Here is a 26,314-nt window from a genome sequence, read left to right on the forward strand (position 1 = left end):
AGACTTCACAATGTTGCATTTTACACATCTGCTCCATACTTTAGAATGTAACCATATCATTAACTCCCAGGTATATCACATCCACTCCCACATTAACTACTTTCTACTCCCTGATGCACTGTTCCAATCTGTAACCTGCTCTGCAATTGATACTATTGCTGTAAGCTACTGTCTCCTGTTCTTTTGGGTTCAACTAGGGGTTACCACCAAAGCAGTATGATTTACCATTGCAGCAGCTGTCGGAGCTTGCCATTCTTGCTTTTTGACTGATGTTACTTAGCCTGGAGGCAGAGAAGGCATTTGGCGCCTGGCAGTTTTTATAAACCACTTTTCTACAACGGTGGTACATTTGTCTTTCCATGAATTGCTTGAACAACTGCATATTTAACTTTGAATGAGGGACCATCATGGATACCCCCTATCTCCAACCTGGGTCTTGGTACCTTTTATATCTCCAAACTGAGGGGGGGGGGGGGGGAGGGTTGAGGGCATTCAGTGGTTGTTGAGGCATTATGTATATCAGCCTTTGCTGATAATCTCCTTTTGTTGTCTGTCCCAGACCAGTCTGATCTCCAGAATGGTCATTCCGTTTACGATGGCAGACTGACTCTCACAGATACTTGGGCACACCGGTAACACAGAACTCTTCCAAGATTTACTTCACAAGTCTGAACCACTTATTCTCCTAGCTTGTAGTAAATTCACATTTGTATAAAACTGTACAAATTAAAGATGGTTTTGCACATTATGCATATGCTCTGTATTTATTTAGGCCCCAGTAGCATAGGAAACATCTCTGCTGGTAAGAAAGACCCTGCATAAAGCTTCCATGTGTTTCTTTGCCAACATAGGCATAATAGGGAACTGAAATTCACTGACATAAAATTGTACAACCTGCCACCAACATACATGTCCTCCAAGATTGGTTAACTGGATCATCACATCCTGTCGGAGTTGGCCTTGTCTATTGCACCTTCTTTATCGGTCCCTTCACTAGGTGGATAGGGATAATAACCTGGCAATATCAGTGGGGAGTAACTTGACTTTTCAAGAATGCTGAACTCACCTCATGGCCTCTGGGGGTGGGTTAATGAATGTTGGACCTCATTAACATGACCTTTCAACCCTGTTCTAAAGTTAAGTTTCTCTGCCCACATCTTTCATTTCCTACTGGTCGAGAGCTATGCCAATGGGATGATAACACATGGATAAGACTGATTTGGATGACAATTGTTTTATAGACTCAACTCCATGCTGAACCCCAATACCAGATTTTAGTATACTTGGATTTCTATATGTTGTCCTCCATTGTCTAGAATACCAGTAGCTTGGGCCTGAATGCATGGTCCAATACTGACAATGACCTAAATCTCCCAAGTATGAATCCCTATTCTGGAAAATGTTCCCTAAACTTGTGCATTTGGGTTACATATTCTGCCTTTGTAAATACCATTTTGGGATAATCACAGCTTGCAGGGGCTGTGGGTTTCCTTTGTAACAGGGTTCTTCTCTTTGCATGCACTTAGACAAAGTAACAATAACCCCTAGAATCGGGTATGGCCCTTTTTGTGCACAGAGTCTTCCCCCATACATGTAAGAATCTTCTCTTTTGTTCCCCATCTTTTAGCTGCCCATAAGACTATTCTAGAGAGATGGCCAGATCCTCATGTTTTTTTTGTACTAAGGATGGATTGTGTTTAAGACTTACCAAACCTATCGCTGATATTCTTTTGCCTGGTTCTAAGGGTCTCTGCTGCATGTCCTCGAAAGTTCTCCCCCCTGCTTTGATTTATAACTTCCCTTGATCTCTATTTCACATGGACACACCTCTATTTTGCTACAACCAGTCCTTTGTTTTTTGTGCCTTCTCAGACTCTTGTCATTTAAGGCTGCTTTGTATTGTTCAAAACATTTTTAGAAAAAAAATGAAAGAAAACTTTGATCATTACGCAAAAGTCTTTCTGCAAAGAGTAGTCCTTTCTTCCTACTGTTACACTGTTATTCTGGCCCAGGGAACAGCCTTTTCCTGTACGGTATGCTGATACATTAAGAATACATTAAGAGACATGTCTCTGTACCATTGGCATCTGATTTGAGAGCCTAGATACGAAACAGTGTCGGACTGGCCCACCAGAATACCAGAGGATCCTCCGGTGGGCCCTGGCTCAACCCAATACTGAACCCCAGAGGTCCATCAGAAAACACAATTTGGAGGCTGCTGGAGTGTATTTCCTGGGGAATAATGAAGAGTGGCCCCCCAAATTGATTTTCTCTGGTGGGCCTAAGGAAATCCTGTCCGACACTGATACCAAATGTATAACTGGATTGGTTAAACTGATCTCGTCCTGCATTCTGACAATGTTATGAGGCTGTTCTTTATGCAATGAGTTCTCCTGTCCCGCTAGGGTCGAAACTATTCGAAAAAGTAGCAACCTGATGATTTCTCTTTACCGTAGTCCAGTTTCTTGTCTAGGGATTACAGGGAAGACAAATTCAGGGAAGACAGTGGGTCCACACTAGTTACTTAACAATCTTTTATGCAAAGCTTTGTTATATGTTTCATCATAAATTGGAGCACACAAATTAGACTTTTTCAGAAAATACCATTAATCTTCTTTAAGATTTTTGGATATATATTTTATTTGACAGTGTTTTAGAATATCATACAGTAAACAAGATTTATGTAAAAGTTAATTTAACCGTAGTGGTGCATTTCATAAAAATAGTTGCTCACTTACAGCCTTTCTGTGACTATTAATACATGGAATTATATTTATAGAGATACAGCTGTACAAGGTAAATTCACAGCTAACACTACACAGAATTATCATCTGGAATGGGGTTTAGATGTGTTGTTCTCAGACATTATTTGTTATAGCTGTATACAGCAATTACTTCACTGGTAATTGCAATATACTCTGCAACATAGACTTTAAAATGTTATTTTACATCTCCTTTTGTTACGAGGTTGGTCACATATGGAAAATGAGAAATGGTGGGACGTGCACTTACATTACAGAAGCATTTTACAAAACTGGAATTAGGCAAGGTAATGGTGATTACCTAACATGGGAGCACAAGCAAGAGGTGGGCATGAACATCAGTAAAATGCTCTGTATTTGTGCTTTATTTTTATGGATGGTGATTTATCTTTAAAGCTGCAAATCCGATTCGCATCCAAATGCTTCTTTTTAAAGAGACTTACACAGATGGAACATTAAACATTTGATGCACCGCTTATTAAACAGGACTAACTAGGAAATGTCCAAGAACAAGGGACAGACTGGCAAGTCATATAAAAATTGCACATCTGATGAAAAGCATAGTTAGAAGTGAAATGGAATGCACCCTCAACTCTACTCAAACATCCCTCTAATATATATTTTTTTTACATTTCTTAGATATTTATGTATAATACTTTCATGAAAATAGGCTTCTCAATAAACTGCTCTTGGTTGCAATATAAATATAGCAAACCCTTTGAAAGTGCAGATGCGAATTCATAATTCTCCTCCAAAAGTAGATAATGCAATCCAGATATGTGGTATGGTGGAGTGTAAGGCAATAGGGGAAACCTTTTATGATTCTTAATCTTAAGTAGCTGTAATTGGCAACATGAATTTATGACTTCACAGGTTTTGTTAAATCCATTGTGCATTGGCAATATGCAATTTACAGACGGCATACTGGTAAATTATACCCAAGGATCCCCTATGTAGATATTTAAAAGTGACTTTGTGTAAATGGGATGGACTATACAAGGTGCTAGTATTGCTTACAATGCAGGGTCAGAAAATAATTTAAGCTGCAGATAAGCATGCTATTTAGCCTAAACTTCACTCATTCGTACCCATGAAACTAGACCAATGATATACACTCAGAGATTTTTATATTTCACAATCTTTTCAATTAGTTTTGTCGAAATTAAGTTTTGTCCAACAGTGCCGTTTATTTCAACTTTTTCCTTGGGATGACTCAACTGTGTTTTACGTACTTATGAGAGCTGCCATGTACTGTTAGCACAATACAGGTACACTTAAACATGTACAAATGTACACATTGAACTCCAGTTTAACGTTCTTTGAAATGTATAGGAATATGAGTTATTCACAGAAAAATGGCAATAAGATGGAGTCACATCAGTCAGTGTACTAACTGTCCTAATTAAAAGGGCAGTACACACACCTACCTAAATATTCTGAATGAATTAGGCGGGTTAATGAAGTTCCTACTGAACACATTATGGTCTGCAAATTCAAAGCTTCAGAGAAATATCTTAACCCCTGTCTAGATATGTTGATAGCAATATATTTACAATACCACTGTCGAATTACAAGGCATAATTCGTATTCTCCTTCATCTTAGTGCAGTTTGAATTAAGGCGATGTTCCAGTTTGTGATTGCTCTATGTTTGTCCTTTTATTTTGCTACAGACAACACTGGATTGGATCCCATATCCTTCATACCATGAAAAATATACTAAAGCTAAGCTGCACTGTCTGCCTCTGGTGTACGCCTCGCTGTTTTGGTTCTTCCTTAGCTGGTAGGCCCAGAGATACAAGACCTGTGAGCTCCAGGTAATGATGTACAGTTGCTTCTTTATATTGGTTAGACATTATGCACAACCTTAAAAGAAATAAAAAATATATGCTCCTGGTCCCAGATGCACTTGTGTAGGTAAATACATGTGAAAAATAAAATAAATAAAAAGAAAATCAAAATTAAATTATTTGAGATAGAAGCTAAGAACATGTTCCAAGTCTACGTGAAACAAGTAAAGGGAACAGTCACATTTTCAGTTATCTGCTCATTGCTGAAGTGCCAGATTTCAGGGTGCTAGGTAGCTTATCAGAGCCAGGAATTTTCCATGGTCCTGGTGAGACAGTTGCTTTTCGAGGTGCAGTGTTAGCGCTACGGGTGCTGCTTGGATGTAAATGACCTTCCTTTTGGAATTCACTGCATTTTGCTTCAGCATCTCTCTCATCTTGCTCCATGGTGCCTGCTCGAGAGGTGGACATATTGCTACTGTACACCTTTGATATCCCTCCTGAATCTGACCTGCTCTGCTCAAGAGTGGTCACAGATTTTTTCTCACTGGTTGCATCCTTATATATGTCTTTTGTACAAAAGTTTCCTTCTCTGCTTGCTTCAGTGGACCTGGAGTTCCGACCTCCACTATCACTGGCTGCAGAGTACCCGCACTCTCCCATTTCACCAACATTTTTTACTGCCATTTTTCCTGCGGAAATGGTCTTACCACTATCTGATTTTTTCAGCTTGACTTCTTGGAACTCTTTTTTGAAACTCTCTTCCCGTCTTGACCTATCTACTTTCTTTGGGCTTGCTGATCTCTCCCTCGACTCTCCCAGCCTTTTCTTTTTATGACCATTTGCAGTATGCTCCTTTGGTTTTCCCATGTCCTGTTCCCTGTAGATATCCCATGCTGGCTCTGGGTGTATCTGGTGAGTAGGGTCAGAGGGCAACGTTGAATGTGATGAAGATAATGGTGCAATCATGTCTTCAAGAGAAATGGCTACTTCCGGCCCTGGGGAGGTGGCAGAGGGTGCACTCCAGGAGTTTGGTTCGTCTGCGATACAAATAAGAGATATATAAGCATGTATAATAGTGAAAAAGCATCCCGTCACCAGTTCAAAGCCACATTAACAGACATCACAATAAGAAACAAAAAAAATGAAACCACGATCACAAAGCTTGAAAAAAACCCTTCCCTAATATTTTCAACATAAGTTTAAACTTAAGTAAAATTCTTTTAATAGTGTTTACATGTGTTTATATACATGAAATATAGTATATACAAAGAATGTTAAAGGGCAGAATTTATAAAGAACCTTGAATTTAATTTATTAAAAGTTGGACAATCTCAGTAAAAATTGCATTTTTCTGTTGGAAAGCAATCATTATGTCTTCTTGGACAGCATTATATTATGACAGGCAGGAACTACCTCTTAAAACCATACATCGAAAATCCTTACTAAACGGAGAATGGCAATATTAGCTATTGCCCTAGCTGGTGCTCACTAGCATTTGTACACCCTGGATATCAGCATAGATGGGAGATAAAGCATGGCCAGGGGGAGGGGAAGTCCTATGATTCACATCAGTCACTGGGAAAGTTCACTCTTGTTTGACATATCCAGTAAATGCCTCTATGGAAAACAATAGAGGTTGTATAGCTGCCAATTTAGCTTCCGTTTAGTGATTAACAAGCAGGATTTCCAGCTCATTTTTGAAAAGTAGCTTTTAGGTAACATTTAAATATGGTGTATTGTGCAGCATACACTTAAAAAAAGTAGTACAGGGAGCAGATTACACTGTATGGCACAACTGCCATTTGCCACCAATGTTCAGGTTTGATCACAGTGACTTAACCTCATGTTATATATGGTAAATTAGGGGAAGACATTCAAAAATATAAAAAATATATATAAAACCAAAGAAAGTAAAAAATAAAGTTAACATTGTACAGTGACCAATATAAAAAGGAAACCCCAAATTGCACAATTAACATAAGATATAGTGATTATGAAAAAATCCCACCAGGTTAAATCAATACCAAGTATCTTGCAGGGCACAATCTTGATTACTGTTTTAGGGGTAACCCCACATTAACAGACATCACAATAAGCAACAAAAAAATGACAAGTAACACCAACTATATTATATGTTATTGTAAAAAGTAGAAAACATTTTTTATCCAAGCATTAAAATTGGTGTACATCCAAGTGAAAAAGGTAGGCAGTCCTATTTTTCTCACTTGGATGTACACCAAATTAAATGCTTAAATAAAAATGTTTTCCACTTTTTACAATATTCCTGGTGTGCTGGAAAGGTTCTTCTTTTATTTTTTTACATCTTTGTGATTATCTGCACCGTTACCAGTGCAGTTTTTCCCTGCACTGTGATCCCCTCCTTTCCTTCCGTGCACCACATTTATGGACAGAATCATCGAAATGTGCAGAGCTGACTATTTCCTTCTTCTATTTTTTATATATATATATATTTTATGCTTTATGTTACCCTGAAGCCATAGCTCAACCCTTTTACAATTATATTAGGTCTAATTGTTCAAGCGCATTTCTTTTTTTTTTTTCATTCTCGCCTTCCAATAGCCATAAGTTTTCCTTCATCCCATTTTTTTAATGGTTGATTTGTAGTTTTTAATTGAACTACTTGGAAGTACATAAAATTTATTTTCCAAACATGAGGGAACAAAAGAATACTATTTTTCTGCTTCTTTATTGCATCATGAAAGTTTGGTGTAAAAAAAACATGAAGCTTTATTCAGTGGGTCAGTACAGTTCTAGAAAAAATGAATTTGTACATTTTAGTACACTTTTTATAAAAACATTTTGGTCATGACATAACAAGACCAATATTTATTGTATATTCCCACCAACAGAACTTTGTAAGAGCAGGTTTTTGGGAAATATGCAAATTACATTTTCCAGGATGGGACAAGGAAAACAACGCCTCTTTTTACTACCTTAAAGGCAGCCGCCTTAACATCAAGCATGAGTTTCAGGAAGCCTAATGAAATTATATGGGATTAATCCCTTACCATCGTGTGACGTATTTGTACATCGTTGGCTGTGGGTGTAAGGAGAGGGCTCATGGGCTTAGCCCACTCCATACAAGTTGGATATTGCAGCAAACACCCGACGGTAACACCCCCCATAGATTTGTGATCGCCCATGAGCCCTCTCCATTCACCCGCTGCCGACGATTGACGCAGTACTACAACATGTGTTGGTAAGGGGTTAATCCAACATGATGTCATTTGGTTTTCTGAAAGTACCTGAAGTTAATGGAGCTGTATTACAGGGTAGCAAAAAATGGCTTTGTTTTCCTTGTCCCATCCTGGAAAATGTAATTTGCATTTTTACAAGCATCCCCTAGTGGAGCATCAATGGCTTTATGTTTCTACACACCTGTCAGGCAGGTTTTTGTGATACTTGTAGTTTTAATTTGGTGTCAAGTTTGTATTCTGTGTGTTGGGAAGCAGATGAAGAAAAAAATAAAATTTTTTATAACATTTTCCAAGGCGGTTAAATATCATGCTATTATTACAGTCTGGGTTGTAATGGACAAAGCAATACCCTTATTTTTCAACTATTAGAGCTGATAGGGTCTACTGAGCATGTGCTGCAGACAGACCCCAGGGGCTTTCTTTGGCCCAAGGCTGCCCTACACTGAAAACAGCACCATAGGCCTACATTTATAGTTGCAATTTTTCAAAAATACAGTTTTCTCTAAGTGGACACTAACACTTTTATATGCAGAAAACCATTAATCACATGCAAAATATTCTATATTTACAATACAACATGGTCACATATAATGCTGTCTATAATGATTACCAAGTTCAAGGATATAAACTCTGGTTCTTTAAAAACACACATTATTGTGCTATTTGGAAATGAATAATAAAAGATTCTTAAGGAAATAAAAATATTTGCTGTGGCAAAAAACATTTCAGAAAAATAAGCATGATAAAGAAAAAGCAATTGCTGTCCATTTACAAAATCAACATTTCCAACTTCTATTATGCAAAAACTTATTCAAACACCAACATTAAAAAAAACTAGACGGAAGTCACAAGAAAATAAAGTGGCTAATGTGTTTGTGAACAGTAAGATAGATTTTAAAGGCGCTGAATGCTATTACTATACTATACTATACTATTACTATGCTATATTATACTATGTTTTTACAAAGAAAGAAATGGACCGAATGCTTCAGCAGGACACTATATAACAGTGGTGGCGGACCTATGACACGGGTGCCAGAGGCGGCACTCAGAGCCCTTTTTGTGGGCACTCGGGCCATCACCCCAGCACACCAGACAGGACTTTTAAAGGCAATTTAAAAGATGCTGTTTTCACTCATATATTAAAGTGATACTGACTTTGTTACTTGGGAATGTAGGCAGAAGAATGAGTAGACAGGGCCGAATTATCTCTGGAGGATCTTCTGCTGGCCCCACTATTCTCAGAGTACAGAGGGACACTGGAAAGAAGCTAAAATGTTGCAAATTTTCCATCTTGTCCTGAGGAGGCCAATATGATGGAATGTTGTTGAGGAACATGGAGCAATAAGTTGTTGCTTTAACTTTTGGTTGGCACCTCGCAATAAATAAGGGGGGTTTGGGGTTGGAGTTTGGGCACCCGGCAGCTAAAAGGTTTGCCATCACTGCTATATAACATAAGTTCAAAACCATCCTAGGGTAGGACAAAGTAGTCCATATCTGAGCAAATATATTAAAACATAACTTTTATTAATATATTATAAATGGGTAGAAGAAATGTGAGCATACCTAAGGGAGTATTAAAAATGTGGTGCATCACTCACACTCAAATCATCCTCTAATATATGGTAATATGTAGAACAGGGGAGAGTATGGATGTGTTCCCCCATAAGGAAATTAAAAAATTTGACTAATGAAGATGATGTAAACTGCACACCCGCCCTACCCCCTTAGGGGGGAACACATCCTTACCTTCCTCTGTTCTACATATTACCATATATTAGCGTTGAGTGGTGAGTGACTAATTCTGAGAAGATTCCCAGCACACTATGGGGCAAATTTACTTACCCGGTCCATTCGCGTTCCAGCGGCGGCTTCTCCGCTCTGGATTCGGGTCCGGCCGGGATTTAATAAGGTAGTTCTTCCGCCGTCCACCAGGTGGCGCTGCTGCGCTGAAAGTAAACTCATCGCGCCGGAATGCACCGAGCTGGACCAGGTGAAGGTAAGCGGTCCTTATGCGACACATTTTCGGTTTTTAAATGCGGCGGTTTTTCCGAATACGTCGGGTTTTCGTTCGGCCACGCCCCCCGATTTCCGTCGCGCGCATGCCAGCGCCGATGCGCCACAATCCGATCGCGTGCGCCAAAATCCCGGGGCAATTTAAGTACAAGCGGCGCAAAACGGAAATATTCGGGTAACACGTCGGGAAAACGCGAATCGGGCCCTTAATAAATGACCCCCTATATCTACAGTGGTCAAACACGTCTTGTGAGGTATTCTCACATTTATTTGTTATACCTATTTATATATACAAAAGTTATGTTTTAATATATTTGATCAGATATGGACTACTTTGTAGGACTGTTTTGGACTACTATTACTATGTTAGCACTTACAAGGCACCATCCATCAAAATCCATAATAAATAGTTACTGTGGGTCCAGCCACTTATTTTTATAATATAAATATCAAGAAGTTATATTGTGAAAAACAATATTTGATGTCTTTACAGATCTTCTATAAATACATATTGGATATTTTTTTTTTTGTCCTTTAAGGGATTTTCGAAATGTCTAAAGTTAATTTCCATAAAATAAAATTTGGCACGGCTTTCCAATGACTGAAACCTTGTGTAATTAATCCAATTAACTCACAATATATTTTTTTCCTTTGTCTATATATAAATATATATATATATATATATATATATATATATATATATATATATATATATATATGACTGGGGGGTGGGACTTTAAAAGCAAAAAACATCGAACATGTTCAACTTCTCTGATGATCCTGTTCACACTATCTGTCACTGTATAAAAACAAAGACCGGTAGTACCATCTCAAAAGCTGCTGCGTGACGGCACAGCCCAAAGCTAATGCAGCTAGTGCAGCAGTTGCTAGACTGTGGTCAGGTCAGCATTGGTGGCTTCTTTATACAAACAGAGACCAGCAGTGACGGGTGGTGCTGGGTCTATATGTGAACAGGGAGAGAGGAGAGCATAAGGTCTTTAATTTTTTTAAAGCCTCCCCAGCCATATATAAGATAAGCCTTAAAGGACAACTAAGTACTGTTACATTTATATCAGATAATCTAATTAAAGTGGGTGCATCATGAAAAAAAAAACATACAAAAATAATGGCTATTGTTTATGGCCAAGTTTTAAAGAAAATATTAAAAAAGAAACATGAAATATTAAAAATACTGATTCAGGATACAGCTCAAGAATTTATGTCTAAAAAGGATTTTAGATCTTTTTTTTCTTTTTATGTTTCTACCTACTAAAATCAGTAATGTGCTCTATAACTAAGTGCCCTGAATTATAGCTGTTTATTCTCTTCTGGCACATAATATTCTGATGGTCTCTGATGCTTTCTATTTGTGCATACTTTGAAAGGTCACCCTGTCATACCACAAAAACATGTGTGCCTTAGTGACAATGCTAACGTAGTCGAAGCAGTTTTGCTCCAGCTCTGGCATATTTATTATGCAGTACAGATGTGTATGTAAAATACATTTTAATACTCAATTTTGTCCTTGAATAATTTTTACCCATAGCAATGAAACAGTCGGCTCGTTTGGGATCTCAGACTCAACCTATCCAATTTATTGCAGTAATATAATTTTCATTCATTACTTTAGACAGTTTTCCATGCCAGAAGTTTCAGCTATAACACTGGTATTGCTTTGAATTATAGTTTAGCTTTCAGTATTTGGTAACATAGTTATTGCATCTACACTAAATAAAGATGTTAAAAAACAACAAGTTTACGTACAATAATTTTTTTTGAATTCCTATCTCATTTTTAAATATTCTTTATAGCAGATGCAATGTTAAAAAAGCACACATAAAAATAATGTGCATTTGTTAGTACAAAATCTGAAAATGGTATAAATTGCTTACCCTACACCCTAAAAAGTGAACTTAATAATTGATATGGAAATTATTCAAGGGACTACATGAATTGACAAAGTTTGTTGTATAACTAGATTTGTGTGTGACAAAGGCTGGTATCACTGAAAAAGTTGATGGAGTTGGAATAAATACCCCATTTTTCTATAATTTTGAGTGCTGCCATTTTTTTTGAATCTATGTTTTTGTTTAAAAATATTGTATATATTGTGTGTTAATATATAAATATATATTCAGAGGTTACACTGGTTAATCCGACACGATAACTCAGTCTTTAGTGAAAATTTTGCATGTCAACTAAATACAGTGTAAGTTAAAGCAACTTAAAGCCAGCTGCCCACCGGAAAATGCAATCCAAGAAAAACACCCTGTGGTCCAGAGAGATTTCCCGGACTGAACCTTGTATTTACTTTATCATTACACAGAGCACTTTTCTAGGACTGCGTTGGTTCAGAGGCAAAAGGATCTTCTTTGTGTTCTCAGTGTTACATCTATATTCATAAATAGCACATACCTTGTACTTAAGGGGCGGTGTAAAAAAAATTGCCTTTTTTATGCTATTAGCTTTTGACAATCCAAACAATGTATTGAGTAAGCGTTCTGTAAATCTCAAGAAATTATTCTTATAGAAATTATACCAAAAAGTTAATTAATATTTAGGTAAGAAAACGCACACAACATTATGAATGTAGAAAGTATGTATAATGTAGAAAGTATGGAATCTTAAACAACCACAATTTAACACCTGGTCAACACCTATGAATTACACAGATGAAACATTACATGGTCCAGTGCTGCTCGTCACCTTGTATAAGAATTGACCCTATTGCTGTAGTCGTTATCTGCTATTAGACATTATCTGTAGTCACATCATTCTTGCCATTTTGGACCTTCCAGGTGAAGCAGTAAAATACATAGTAAACTTACCAATTGAACAAATCTTCTGAAAGCTGAGACCAATATAAAAAGCTTGGATGCCTGCATGTGGCAAAGAGGACAATCAATAGTTGAAGCCATTGAAAGAACGCTGGGTGATATGATGGAGACAGACTTATTAGGCTGATGATTTTGTTTGGTCTGAATTACCTCTGAGTCATCAATCTTTTATCGCACTAACTGACTGGAAAGCCCACAGAGGTAGCAGTAGTGCCAAAAACAGGATACAAGTTTAGTGGACCGTGCAAAGCATTGCAATGCAATGATGCCGATACTCAGATGCTTGTGGTTCTTTTTTGTAGTGTATACATTTTTAAATATTTTAAGTGATTTTAAATAGTGAACATGAATATTGAAAATTTACAATTGTTTAACAAATTTCATTTATGCTTTAGTCTATTAATATTGTATGAATATTGTAGTTATATGGATCAAAAAAGTGCACTTAGCCAACTTGAATGAAAAGCATGTAAGTAAATTAAGTTCAACTCTTACTACATAGCATCACTGCTGGGTAAAAATATCTGTCTCCATGTAAAGGATATGAAACATCCCTAGACCATAATGTGGTGAGCATCACGCTTGTAAAACTTTTGATTAGAATTTTTACATAGAAACTTAAATAAAAGATGTTGTTCTGGGATTGATACAGAGGACATAGCAGAAGGCAAAATTGATCCAGTGATGGCAAAAAACATTAAAGTCTCATGCTTAATGTCAGTTGTGAATTTTTTAACATTTTTTTTATTGAAACCCCTGGATGTAGTAAAAACTTAATGATGTGGCCTTCAGACCAAATTGCACAAGTATGCTTTAGATCCATAAAATGGCATTGGTGTCTGCATGAAAATAGTAAGCCCTTGATTTGCGTTTAATAGTACGTGAAACCAAAGTAGTTTCATCAGTTTCAGGGATTTTTTACTCAAAGTCTACTTGCCAAGAGAAATAGGCCCTTATGTTAGCCTGATCCCATGGACTTACATCATACAGAAAACAAACTTCAGCAACACCAAATTACAGTTAATATGGTGCAACACTGAAGTTCTGCCAGCAGGTAGGGAGTCCTTTCATTATATTTGTGTATTATATAAGGACTCTGGTCCTGGGCAATGTGTGCCAGTCCGTGGGATTGGACCAATATATGGGTCTGTTTTCAATGGCATCACATATTCAAAAAACTAATCTAAAAATTTTGTATTTTACCATATCATTAAAAAAAAGGGTTTAGGTGTGTATTTTAACAGGTTACTTTACTGTTGAGGTTCTTTAATTGATGTGTTCTGAATATTTTATTGTTTTCTCTTGTTTGCATGAGATGAATCAGGCTGAGTGGCTGGAGGGAGAGCATCACTTTATATGCCCATATCTAGGTCTCTATAACAGCAAGGCAAATGCTTGATTGCAGCTATGTGAGCTACAGAACCGGAAATATGGGCATTTAAAGACATAGTAAGTATATAATGTCTAACTACAGCTTGAATTCTCAACTATGTCTTTAACTGCTTGTCTTTGGTTCTGCAGCTGCTGTGAATAGAAATAGAAGATTCACATCTTGCATATGAAAGTGTGCTTTCATGGGCCACTAACAATGTAGCCGTCATCTAGCTGCTACAGAGCCAAAGATGTGGGCATCTCAATATATGATCCCCTCTAGCCTCTAGGTCTGACTCATTTCAGGGAAAAAGTGACAGTTTTACGTTAATTTATATATGATTTTAAAAAGGGAACTTTAGAAAGTACATTATATACCCTAGGGGGTTGTTATTTTAGTGGGGTAAAATCTGGTGACAGGTGCAATTTAACTTTCTGCAAAGTATTCGTTTTGTGCACATTCAGTGTATTCCCACAATAATACATTTTAATGTAATATAAAATTGTCAAGTTCTGTTAACAATGGGGCAATGACCACTGTTGTGGTCAGTGAAAAGATAAACCTATTTTTAGTCTAACATACATTTAAACCTATTTACCAAAAATGCATCTGTAAGGTTTGTTTAAAAAACAACATTACAGATCAGTCCTTAGATTCTATACAATAGAACTAAGAATGTATTTAGGCCTATTTCATATCTCTGTTAGGTCTTGAGTTGAGTTGTGAGCCAAAATTAGGTGAGGCAACTTCAGTAAGGTATAATTGAAAGACTTGCACCTGTTCTGTGTGTTCGACCTCATCTGGATTTGGATCACAATAACTGATCCAAAAAACTGAAAAAGACCTTACTTAAATGTGAATTGGATCTTATTCTTACATTACATGTAAAAGGTAATTAATCATCCTGTTATAATTGTGACATATATCTGGTAGATGCTATGTGAATTTAATGGTAACATTGGCCAATTGAATATCCAGTTTTGTTTACCAAACAAGCTATGGTTAGCAATTAAAATATTTTTTTCCCTATCTTCCCCATTTTAATGTATTCTAGTATAATTGACTAAATATTTAAGATCAGTTTTGCTTCAGAAACTGACAGAATATCATAGCAGTCCGCAAACCCAATGGACCCATAAAATCAGTGCAAAATAAATCTTTGTTCAAATATGCATCTTCTCCATCCTGGTTTTGTATGAATTTTGCAATAATTTTTTTAATATATTTTTTTTCTTTAAAGGTCAATGGATGAGTCTTGATGTCATCATGGAGTCAACTTAAACAGGATGCATGACAAAAATTACTGATACATTATGATTCATTTGATGGAGTTTATTTAACATGTTTCTTTGACCATCTATAGGCCATAATCTGAGACAGAGTATGCAATGGTAACTCTTTAAGTACTAAGTATAGTATAGTTAGCAGATACATTTTGGCAATATTGCATTGGGGGAAGTGTTGGGGATGTTTTCATAATATATTTTTTATGCCTACTTTACAAAAAATGGACCAAAATGTTCATATTAGCAACACTCTATCCAAGCATTGCTAAATACAGACCATCCCTGTCTGCTAAAAATCATTTTATTGTGGTTAATGCAGTTGTTCATACCTTTACTAAACTGCCCCTACCTAAAACTAGCTGTAAGCACAATTTACTAACAACACAACTGCTCTTTCATTGCCTTAGGTGTCATTAAATGAAGTGAAGTAAAATTTAGATAAACTGATAAATCCCTATAAAATGTATTATAGAGGGCAGTGAGTTTGGCAAAGTACACCAACTGTTAACATAAACAGAATTGTTAAGGGAGTTGAGAGTCATGTTCTTCACATCATCATTTGTTAGTTATGCATATTACAGAAATACCAAAACACTCCCTAAAACAATATTATAACATGGCATGGTTTGCACTAAATTCACATTTAAATTATGGGAGTGTTTAAATGACTTAAAGGAAATCTGTCACCACACTAACACTACCAAGCCCACAAACAGGAATATGTATGTACAAAAGAATAATTTTTCATTCATGCTGCAACCTAGAAATATTCTAAAAGCACATCCAGATGATGTACATATTACACATGAAGTACTGATTGTGGGCTTAGGGGGAAGGAGGAGGGAAGGTTCATATTATGACAGGCTCCCTTGAAGTTGATTTTGTGCAATGCATTTTGCTTTGAAAAACAGAAAGATTATGCATTTAGCTTTATAGCATCTGAGTATGAGCATCTATTAGAATTTTTCATGTACATTTTACTTTGGAGTTGGGATCTAACTAAAGTTGATAAAGGTTACAAATTGTGTTCTCCAGAAAGCTATTGTAGGTTTCCTGAGTAGCAGAATTGTGCCATTACACACCTGAATGAAACAGAACGCTTACACGTTACATAGGTCTTTTCCAATATGTGGAAAAGCTAATGTCATAATTCACACAAAGAGGGAATTCAAACTGCCAACAGCATGGTTATTTGTTGCCCCAAACAACATGGCATGAACAGGGTGCCAGAGTGCATGTGAAGCTACATTGCTGTGCTATGTCATCATGCAGAGTGCAGTGTGCTTCATACTCAACATGCCAAGAGACTGTGACTATGTGAAAACAGCGCAACTTCCACTGTTTTTCTATGCATATTCTGTACATACATAGCACTTTGTCATTTTATTAACTTGGTTGAAAATATCAGCATGCAGCTCTTCCTTCATATATAATGTGGATCATCAAAATACAGCTTTGGGATGCTAATACCTAATTTGGATGCAAAGATGGACAAAATACCAATTTGTCTTTGTACTATGATACTTATAAATAACAAATCTCATGGATGGTCTTAAATTTAAACTAGGCCATACTATTATGAAGCATATAATGGAGTTTCTTATGCTCTTACATCTACTTTACATTGGTATTTCTGTTTACAAGTAATATGGCTTAGTATACTGTATAGTCCAATTAACTGCCAAATTTTCAAAGAACTATCACTAAAAATTGACAAGGTTGAGATATGTCTTACTAGATTCAATGATATGATGAATCCAAATTTGAAAATGTAATAACAAATTCATATACCTTAGGCCTCCTGCACTTGAACCACGTTTTTAGATGTGTGCTTAACGTTGTTTCAACAAATGCATACTTCCTCATTTACCGTATATATTCGAGTATAAGCCGATCCAAGTATAAGCCGAGGCCCCTACCACAAAAACCTGGTAAAACTTATTTTTTTCACCCGAGTATAAGCCGAGTTTGGGGTTTCAGCACATTTTTTGTGCTGAAAAACTAGGCTTATACTCGAGTATAAGCCTATATGCTCATACACGTGGAAAATTATAGAGCAGGTCCTATTTCTGCCCCAGCCTGGGCAGTGTTTTTCTATGATCATTCGTGTGTGAGCTGACTTCACATTCTGATGACACGCAGGCAACGGACAACAGACCTTAGACCTGTTTGCAGAATGCTTGTGTGCAAGGAGCCTTAGGCCCGTTCCACACTTGCGAGTGTGATGCGATGAACTCGCATCACACTCGCAACGCAAGCTGCTGGGAACGCACGGCCCGAACGCTTCACCGCGGGATTGAACTGACATGCTGAGTTCACTCCCGTGGTGCAGCGTTCGGGCCGTGCGTTCCCGGCAGCTTGCGTTGCGAGTGTGATGCGAGTTCATCGCATCACACTCGCAAGTGTGGAACGGGCCTTACTTTGGGTATACAATTAGGGATCCGCCCCTTTAATAATATAGACAATACTTTGCACTCCTGAAGATAACAGTTCATTGTGATTATTTATTTTACAGAAGTAAAGGTAAAATCCACAATAAAACCATGTGACACTTTGGACCACAATTCTTTCTTGAGCCACAAATCACACTTGACACCAATGACAATAGGATGTACAATGTGGTATCTGCTTCTTCCTCCATTTGCCAGATGAAGTAACAGGTCCTTTGCAAGTTGCTTGGTTCAACTGTGATTTGTGGATAATATCTTTTTGTAAAAGTAACACTCACAAGAAACTACAATCTTCAAGGAGTGCCAGGTATTCTCTTCGATATCTGAAAATGTAAGTTCAGATCGAATTCCATCCTAATATGTGCCTAACTTATATCCAATAGAGATACTGAAAGGATCTTTCAGGTCTAGATATTGTTTGTGTTTCAATATACTTACCTGATTGTTTTAAAAATGCCTGTAGAAAACTCTAATAATACATTAGTAGAATTATAAGAGCCATTCACAATGTGTAGCCAATTATAACTGAATGCTAGTAAATATTGTACATCTTATTCTTAAAATGTGAAAAATAAGAACTAGAACTATCTACAGATGGTAGTGTGAGTAAGAAGTATCATTACACATGCTTAAAAATAATTAAACCGTCTATAGTTTATTTTTGGATTGTATCTAATTGTGTCTATCTTAAAGCGTGGAATGTTTTCGGTTATTTTTACTATAAAATATAGTTAATGAAACATATTCATTTCACTATAGTTATGACATCCACGTAAAGATACTCATATCTTCTAGCCAAAAATAATACCATAAAAAACAAAGGTTTTAACGTTTTTTTTCATTGTTCACATTTGATTTGTTCAATGAGCTCAAATGGCTATAAACTATATCACATGTTTTACTTGTTATATCAATAGAATGACTTTAGTTAATTATGTGTTGAAAAAACTAATGTAATCTATTAAAGACCACTAGAGAAATTTCAGGACATTTCTGAATAATATATTGGTGCTCCATATAGTAGGAAAGCTTCATAGGTCTATAAAAATCCCATCATCTTAGTCTGTCTACATCCTCAAATGTAACAGAGCATCAGGAAATGAAAGCATTTGTTCTTTGCAGGGTTTCTACAAGATTGTTTGGCAGTTCATGACATTTTCTGCTTGATCCCAGCTCAAACAGTAGATGACATCTGTTTACTGCAGAAAAGGGTACAGAAGGGAGTTTGCTTCAGTAAGTTGTTCTAAAACCTTCCATATGGCTATGAGGAGGAGCAAGGCTGAGCTCCAAAAATAATTTTTTTCTGGTATTTGGGACAAGATGGGTAAAAATTTAACATTTTTGTGCAATTTCTTTGTTTACAGTAGAGGCTCATGATGAAAACAGGTGATAAACCAAGTTAACAATTCATAGCTTCATTTTAAGTAAATCTGGGGAAGCATGAAAACAACTCCTAAACCATTCTTCAAAATTTAGAGAATGCATGTGTGGAGAACATTAGAAAATTTAACAATTCATGGCCCAAGCAGCATAGTTTCAGGAAACTGGATACACACATACACTGTAACAGTATTTGGAAGTCAGATACATGCAAAACTGGAAAATACTTAATGAATACTAGTCTATTCCTAGAACCGTTTTCTAAAATTATAATTTTTTTTAAGCAGAAAAGCTTAAAGTTAAACAAAGTTTGTCATCATTCAGTTCTAATTAGCTTAAGCATTAAGCAGTATGGCAGCACTCCAAAAATGCAAAATTCCAAAGGGTGAGGTTTATTGAAACAGTGGCGACGTTTTGGTGTGAACCACTTTCATGAAGCCTGATGAAGGTGGTTCACACCGAAACGTCACCACTGTTTCAATAAACCTCACCCTTTGGAATTTTGCATTTTTGGAGTGCTGCCTACACTTTTTTAACTTTACTACTTAAGGATCTTGCCAGGATCTAGGAAGGCTCTGCACCCCCTCTATTGAGGTTTTTTTCCACTGTGTGGACTTGGTTTTCTTTTTTGTATTGTATCATATACTGTATATGAACCGTGGCGGATCATAAATTTGCAGCAGAAATCCATTTCCACTGCATAGTGTGCAGACAGCCGAATATTACATTGGTCTTACAAGGACTCCTAAAATAAAAAAATTGCATTTTTTCATATGCATGGATGGAACCTCTCTGGGTTATTCCATTGGATTAATTAATAATCACCCTATAATGATCCAAATAAGAATATATGTCCCACTTGCAAGCACACCTGTAGCCCTTGCCTTAAAAAAGACAACTTTACTCTAATTATGGATAAATCTATTTCTGATATAAGTTACTTATATATTACTTTGAAATATATACAGGAACAATATATACTTGAATCTTTTAATATATTGGCAGTTTTAATTAACTGAGGGTACTATTTATTTAATTTATAATGAAGCCCTTCTGTTCACCCCAGAAAAGTATGTGAATTATGAAAAAAGAACCAGTATACAGTATGTACAATATAGTACCTGGGGATTATAACAGGCATTAGATGTACAATAAATTAGCAAAAAAAAGATTATATTTTGTTATATGACCCATTACTACAAGGTGTACATATACCTGCAAAAGTACAAAATGTTTAAAAACGCAATTGTACAAAAATCCAAGGGTCTGTAATAACAATCACTAGTGAAGCTTCATGCAGCCTTAAATTAGTACTACTAGAAGCCCATTTGGTTGTTCTGTGATGCATTTCATTGAAGAATTGCAGGATAACTTGTATAGAAGCATTACCAAATCATTGGACATATCACTGCTGGAGGCTCTTAGGATGACACCGTCATTGTCAATTTTACCTACCCAATTAAAGTAATCTTCAATTTCAACTAGTTTTAGATAGCCGATTTTAAAACTTGCTGTCACTTAATGGGAATATATTTAAAGCAGAAGACAAACATTTATTTATTTATAATGTCTTAAGTAAAAGGGCAATAAAATATGAGACCTCAAAAAAAATACAGAATGGCCATAGGGAAAGGTACTATATGAAAATCACCATAGTAATTAGATGATGCAATAGAATATAACAGGGTAGACTGCAAACGTGACAAATGAGACATAATATGGGTGCTAAGTGGTTCATAAAGTGTTTTAAGGAAGGAATAAAGAGTTTAATAAGATGTAGCATGAACCAATATGATAAACTTGGCATATACTTTGTGTGTCTGGTTTATAAATTTAAGAAAAAGAAAATTATAAAAACTTGGACCAATATACACAATTTCCTAATTATGCCCAAACAGGTGATCCAACAACATTTACAAAAATGGAAGTTGAAAGGTATATCTGTAGACCATTTCCAAGGCTATACCTTCCTTCCCAAAACTTCCTTTCTTGGAGAGATGTGTGATATTAACTCTGCAAAAGAAGTGGATCTCCATCAGACATTTTAAATATGATACTGTCTTCTTTACTGCTTTAAATTATTGAGCACATTTATCATACAACTCTGCCCTCACCAGAGCATGCCAGAGCCAGAGCATTTCGGCACCGCCCCCTTACTGCCTAACAGGCAAATTGGGTGGAGAATTGTGACAATCACAGCGTGTACACCTGTTTTCAGGCATGCAAGCCGTGATAAATGTGGCACAATTGGGCAATCTATCGAAACTATCATAAGGTAACAGTACACAAGTAGAATAAACAGGGCTGCATTAGGTGTCTGATTACGGATGATAAATCTAAAGTTTGGCTTTGTACCTTCTATTAGTTTGCTTAGTTTACGCCAGAAAGTTTCACCATAATTCTGGCATATTAGCATTATTTTTTTAAGGCACACAAGCTTTTTGGAGTGAAGCCTCGATCCTGTCATAGGACATGCCCCTTTTGTCATACTATTTGTAAAGTTGCCTGAAAACTGTCTAAAACCCTGGATACATTTTTGGTACAGATTACAACAAAATTCTGTACTAAACAGATAAATCTGCCACATCACGTATTTAAAGCAATTGAAAACTTACTTACAATTAGGTAAGACAAAACTCACCAAAATAACCCAATTTGGTTAATTTAGGGCAATCACATTTATATTTAAAAGATCTAAAACTAATACAAAACAAACTAATATCAATATGGTATTTTTCAATACAATACCATTTACCATGACAAATTGTGAAAAGTCAATACTTATTATGAAATAATAAATGAACCCCTTCTGTTTCCAAATGTTCATAGTTGTTCTGGAGAAAAAACGTTACAATGACACTTTAAATTGATCTGAAATACCAGAAATTCCATGTAGTAATATCAGGTTATCCAAAAGATAGAGTCTGCTTATATGCAGTCATCATTCATTCCATTTCTATATTACATTTCTGTGTGTACCTCAATTAACACGGTTATGAAACATAACATTTTATGGAACAGGTAGAGTAGTACCTATCATTTAGAGTTCGGGCAGCTCTAAATATACATGGTCTAAACTGGTCTTTATTACAAGACATGCAGGTTACACACAACCAGTTAACTACTGAAGGACAGTTTAATGTCAGCACTGAACCATCACACAGTAGAAAAGAAACATAGTAATTATACATACAGAATTAACAGATTAATAATAAAAGTTATCATTCTGACTAATCTTCATGAACAAGAATGTATTGTGAAAAATCACTTTATTCTTTCTTTGTGAATCTATATACCCAAAACAATTCTCAGTTTATAACCAAAGTATAATTAAGATAAACAATTAATAAAAAGAAAATTATTGAATCACACTTGGTTTACAAGTTCTAAAAAGATACACTCATGTACTCACATGTCACAGATTTGTTGTAGAACTGTCTCTGGCCAAACTACTCCCCCGAAATATATTTTCTGTATCAAATATTACCATATTCATAGCCAGTGATGTGGTCAGTGTATTGCATCAGTGATTGTTATCCTACACTCATTATGAGTATGAGTTATAATGGAAAGATTTGCACCTTTTCTATGTTTTCAACCCATCCCTGGCTTTGGCTCACAATCACAGACCAAAACACCGATTTATGAATAGGGCCTTGGAGTTTATAATCCCCATTAACTGAGATTTTCAGAGAAGGGTACATCAAACACTGATTTACATTTTTAGATTGTTTTCATTTTACTACCAAGATTAGTAGATAAAAGTACCAGATCAAACTACAATTGCAGGACCTTTATCTGCAGTGGGTAAAGACACATATACACGCATGTAAAGTTGCTGTAGTTTTGAAAAATGTGAGGTAGAGACCTAAGTAGGCCAATTAGCTAAGGACATGAAGAGGGGTTAAGATGCCTTCTATGCCATAATTCTGGCTTAAAAAAAAGTCATAACATTGGGATCAGATTGTGCAAATAATTAGAAACATTTTTACATTTTAATGTGGCTCACTCCACTTCTAAAAACCTGGTAGGGATGTGGGTGTGAACAGCTCATATACACCAGACTAATGAAATGTTACTTCTTAATAGCAACCAAAAATTGTTGCAATCTAAGAAGTGGAGATTATTTCAGGACACGTGTTAGAGTTAAATATGCACCAAATTTTTTAAATATCTTGGGATATTTGACTAATTTGGTGCAAGTTATGGAAATAACAGTCTCAAGCAAAAAACTTTAAAAAACCCCATAATGATAAACTGCCCATAATGACAGCATAAATTTAGGATTATCCATACGGATATTTGGGAAAACCAATGATTGTTGTTGAATATTATGTGGCATATACATTGGGGGTCATTTATTAAGGGCCCGATTCGCGTTTTCCCGACGTGTTACCCGAATATTTCCGTTTTGCGCCGCTTGTACTTAAATTGCCCCGGGATTTTGGCGCACGCGATCGGATTGTGGCGCATCGGCGCTGGCATGCGCGCGACGGAAATCGGGGGGCGTGGCCGAACGAAAACCCGACGTATTCGGAAAAACCGCCGCATTTAAAAACCGAAAATGTGTCGCATAAGGACCGCTTACCTTCACCTGGTCCAGCTCGGTGCATTCCGGCGCGATGAGTTTACTTTCAGCGCAGCAGCGCCACCTGGTGGACGGCGGAAGAACTACCTTATTAAATCCCGGCCGGACCCGAATCCAGAGCGGAGAAGCCGCCGCTGGAACGCGAATGGACCGGGTAAGTAAATTTGCCCCATTGTGCCATATGTAAAACAGTAAAACCGTAAATGATGTTGTGTCATTTGCTCAGAAAAAATCAGATTGCTAACATTTGAGCTTATTCTGCTTCATTATGTTCTTATAAACAAAATATTTCATATTTGGTTAATATTCTGGCCTGGTGTTAAAGTAATAAAGAGGAAAGACAGGATCAGAGTGCAAAGAAGACAAATCTACAAGTAAACAACCATGTGACACACAAGCTGATTAGAAAATGATAGTATGCATGCAGAGTTTACAAACCGTGTCTTTAGGGTGGCCCAATAAGTAGAAATATGGGGACCCATGCTTGTCACTTTTCATGCACATGGAGAGACTGGAAGAAGGTACCATTCCTAAAGGAAGGGGAGGAACAGCCTAGGACCAATCATTAGAATTAACAGAACAGTGACACAAAGATATAGAACTGTTGTTAGCAAAGAATACTTAGTATAATTAGCAAAGTTACAGGAATATTACTAAGAAGAAAGAGAATCTTTATACATATATCTAAAGCATGCAAATACAAATATTAGCAATATCAAGATGTATTGGGTTATAGAGATAGATAGCATATTAATGTTAGATGTTAGGCATCTCCAAGTGCTGTTGGGAAACATTTCTTTTAAGTGTTGTGTATTTGTACCAAAAAGCCAGAAGATAATCACCATTGTACCTTGTACTTCCCTAAGGCGGATGTTTGCCTTTGTACACCGTTGTATTATTAAAAATGAAAAAGTGTTTTAACAAAAATAAAACCTGAATGGTTGTGATGCGCCACATTTTTGACAAATATTTTTGCTGCTCAATACAAATATCTGGCTATAGGCACCTACCAATATATGTACACTTTTTAGTTTAAATGTATAGGATGTGTGCAGTAAACTCCTATTTGTTCTCTATTGGAGACTTCAATAAGTTAAAACAATTGGATGTTAGCATTCATAACAAGGTAATGTTAAGGGTAAGTTAATTTCATATCATTTATATTACACATACCTTCAAATAATAGTTTTGTTATTTTAAGATATCAAGAATGTACAACAGCTAAGTACATATGGTAGAATGTGCTTTAATAAAACAAAAAGATCTATATTATATTAAAATAGTATGTCTAGGAAAGTTGGCTGCAAGATCATCATACCCATTGGTATTGTTGGGGAACACATAATAAAAATCAAAAACATAAGATCTGCCACACCAAAAACACTGCAATGGTTTGAATAAAGCTAAATCTCATTAAAATATTAATTCATAAATATTTCTTCTAGCTAAATGAATTCAATTATATTAAAATGGTATTTGATTTATATATAATACATACAGGGCCGGCTCCAGGTTTTAGTGGGCCCCTGGGCGACAGAGCCTTAGTGGGCCCCTCCGTGGGCCGCCCTCCAGTGGCCACACTGCCCCCCCTCCCCTGCGGACACACTGACTACCCCCCTTCCACCTGCGGACACACTGACCCCCTCACCCCCCTGCGGACACACTGAACCCCCTCTCCCCCTGCGGACACACTGAACCCCCCCCTCCCCCTGCGGACACACTGACCCCCACCTCCGGACACACTGAACCCCCCCTGCCGACACACTGAACCCCCCCCCCCCTCCGGACACAATGACCCCCCCTGCTGACACAATGACCCCATCCCTCCCTCCCCCCTCTCCCTGATGACACACTGACCCCCTCCGGGAAAGAAAAAAGAATTTACCTTTCCTGGTTCCCCCGGAGCAGCGCCTGCAGCTGTCTTCGGCCTGGGCCTCCCGTACGCGCCGACTCTGAAGCCGGCACACGTGATCTGATGACGTCATCATGTGCACCGGCTTCAGAGGCGTCGCATACCCTGCGGAGCGCTGCATCGTGGGAACCGGGACAGGTGAGTTTTAGATTCTGCCTCTATGCTGCGCTCCGGACCAGCGCAGCATAGAGGCAGAAACGTGATCGATCCGGATGGTGATCAATTGTACTAGTGTCTTATAGCGACACTGGTACAATTGATCCGGGGGCCCGAGTGGGCCTCTCCAGTACCCCGGGGCCCCGGCACTTGCCCGGGTTGGCCGGGTGCTGGCGCCGGGCCTGAATACATATAACCAATCCACACTGGCAAACGACAGGTGCAAAAAACCAAGCCAAGTCAGACAGTCAAACTGTGGAGTTTTAAAGTATGAACATCATGGGGAGGTTATATCTTTGAAGGAAGAATGAATGGACAAATTTACCAAGACAGATAAAAAATCTGCTACCATGTACCAGGATAAAGAAACAGGGATGGACATTTCAGCAAGACAATGATTCCTAACTCACAGCTTAAGGGTTCACTCACATGGACGTGTGGGGGACGTATGTATGATCACAAACTTGCGGCTGCACATATGTCCCCCATAGACAGCAATAGACACACGGAGTGATAAGGTGGCGCACATGTACAGCGCCATACCGTACA

General features: G+C 37.1%; 1 protein-coding gene across 10 annotated transcripts in view; it reads right to left on the reverse strand.

Annotated features, from left to right (window-relative positions):
- Window positions 1-3,897: 3,897 nt before the first annotated feature.
- MAGI2 (membrane associated guanylate kinase, WW and PDZ domain containing 2) overlaps window positions 3,898-26,314 on the reverse strand; it is a 546,118-nt gene continuing 523,701 nt past the window's right edge. For 6 of the 10 annotated variants that reach the window (XM_072147252.1, XM_072147245.1, XM_072147244.1 and 3 more), the window contains one exon: window positions 3,898-5,587. In XM_072147252.1, the coding sequence (XP_072003353.1) occupies window positions 4,800-5,587 (788 nt within the window). In that variant the 3' untranslated portion in view covers window positions 3,898-4,799. Of the gene's footprint in view, window positions 5,588-12,612; window positions 12,664-24,135; window positions 24,250-26,314 lie in introns of all 10 variants that reach the window. The other 4 variants (XM_072147249.1, XR_011854944.1, XM_072147250.1 and 1 more) reach the window with 4 other exon arrangements.

Source organism: Engystomops pustulosus, chromosome 4 (genome assembly GCF_040894005.1).
Source record: "Engystomops pustulosus chromosome 4, aEngPut4.maternal, whole genome shotgun sequence".
Lineage (NCBI taxonomy): Eukaryota > Metazoa > Chordata > Amphibia > Anura > Leptodactylidae > Engystomops > Engystomops pustulosus.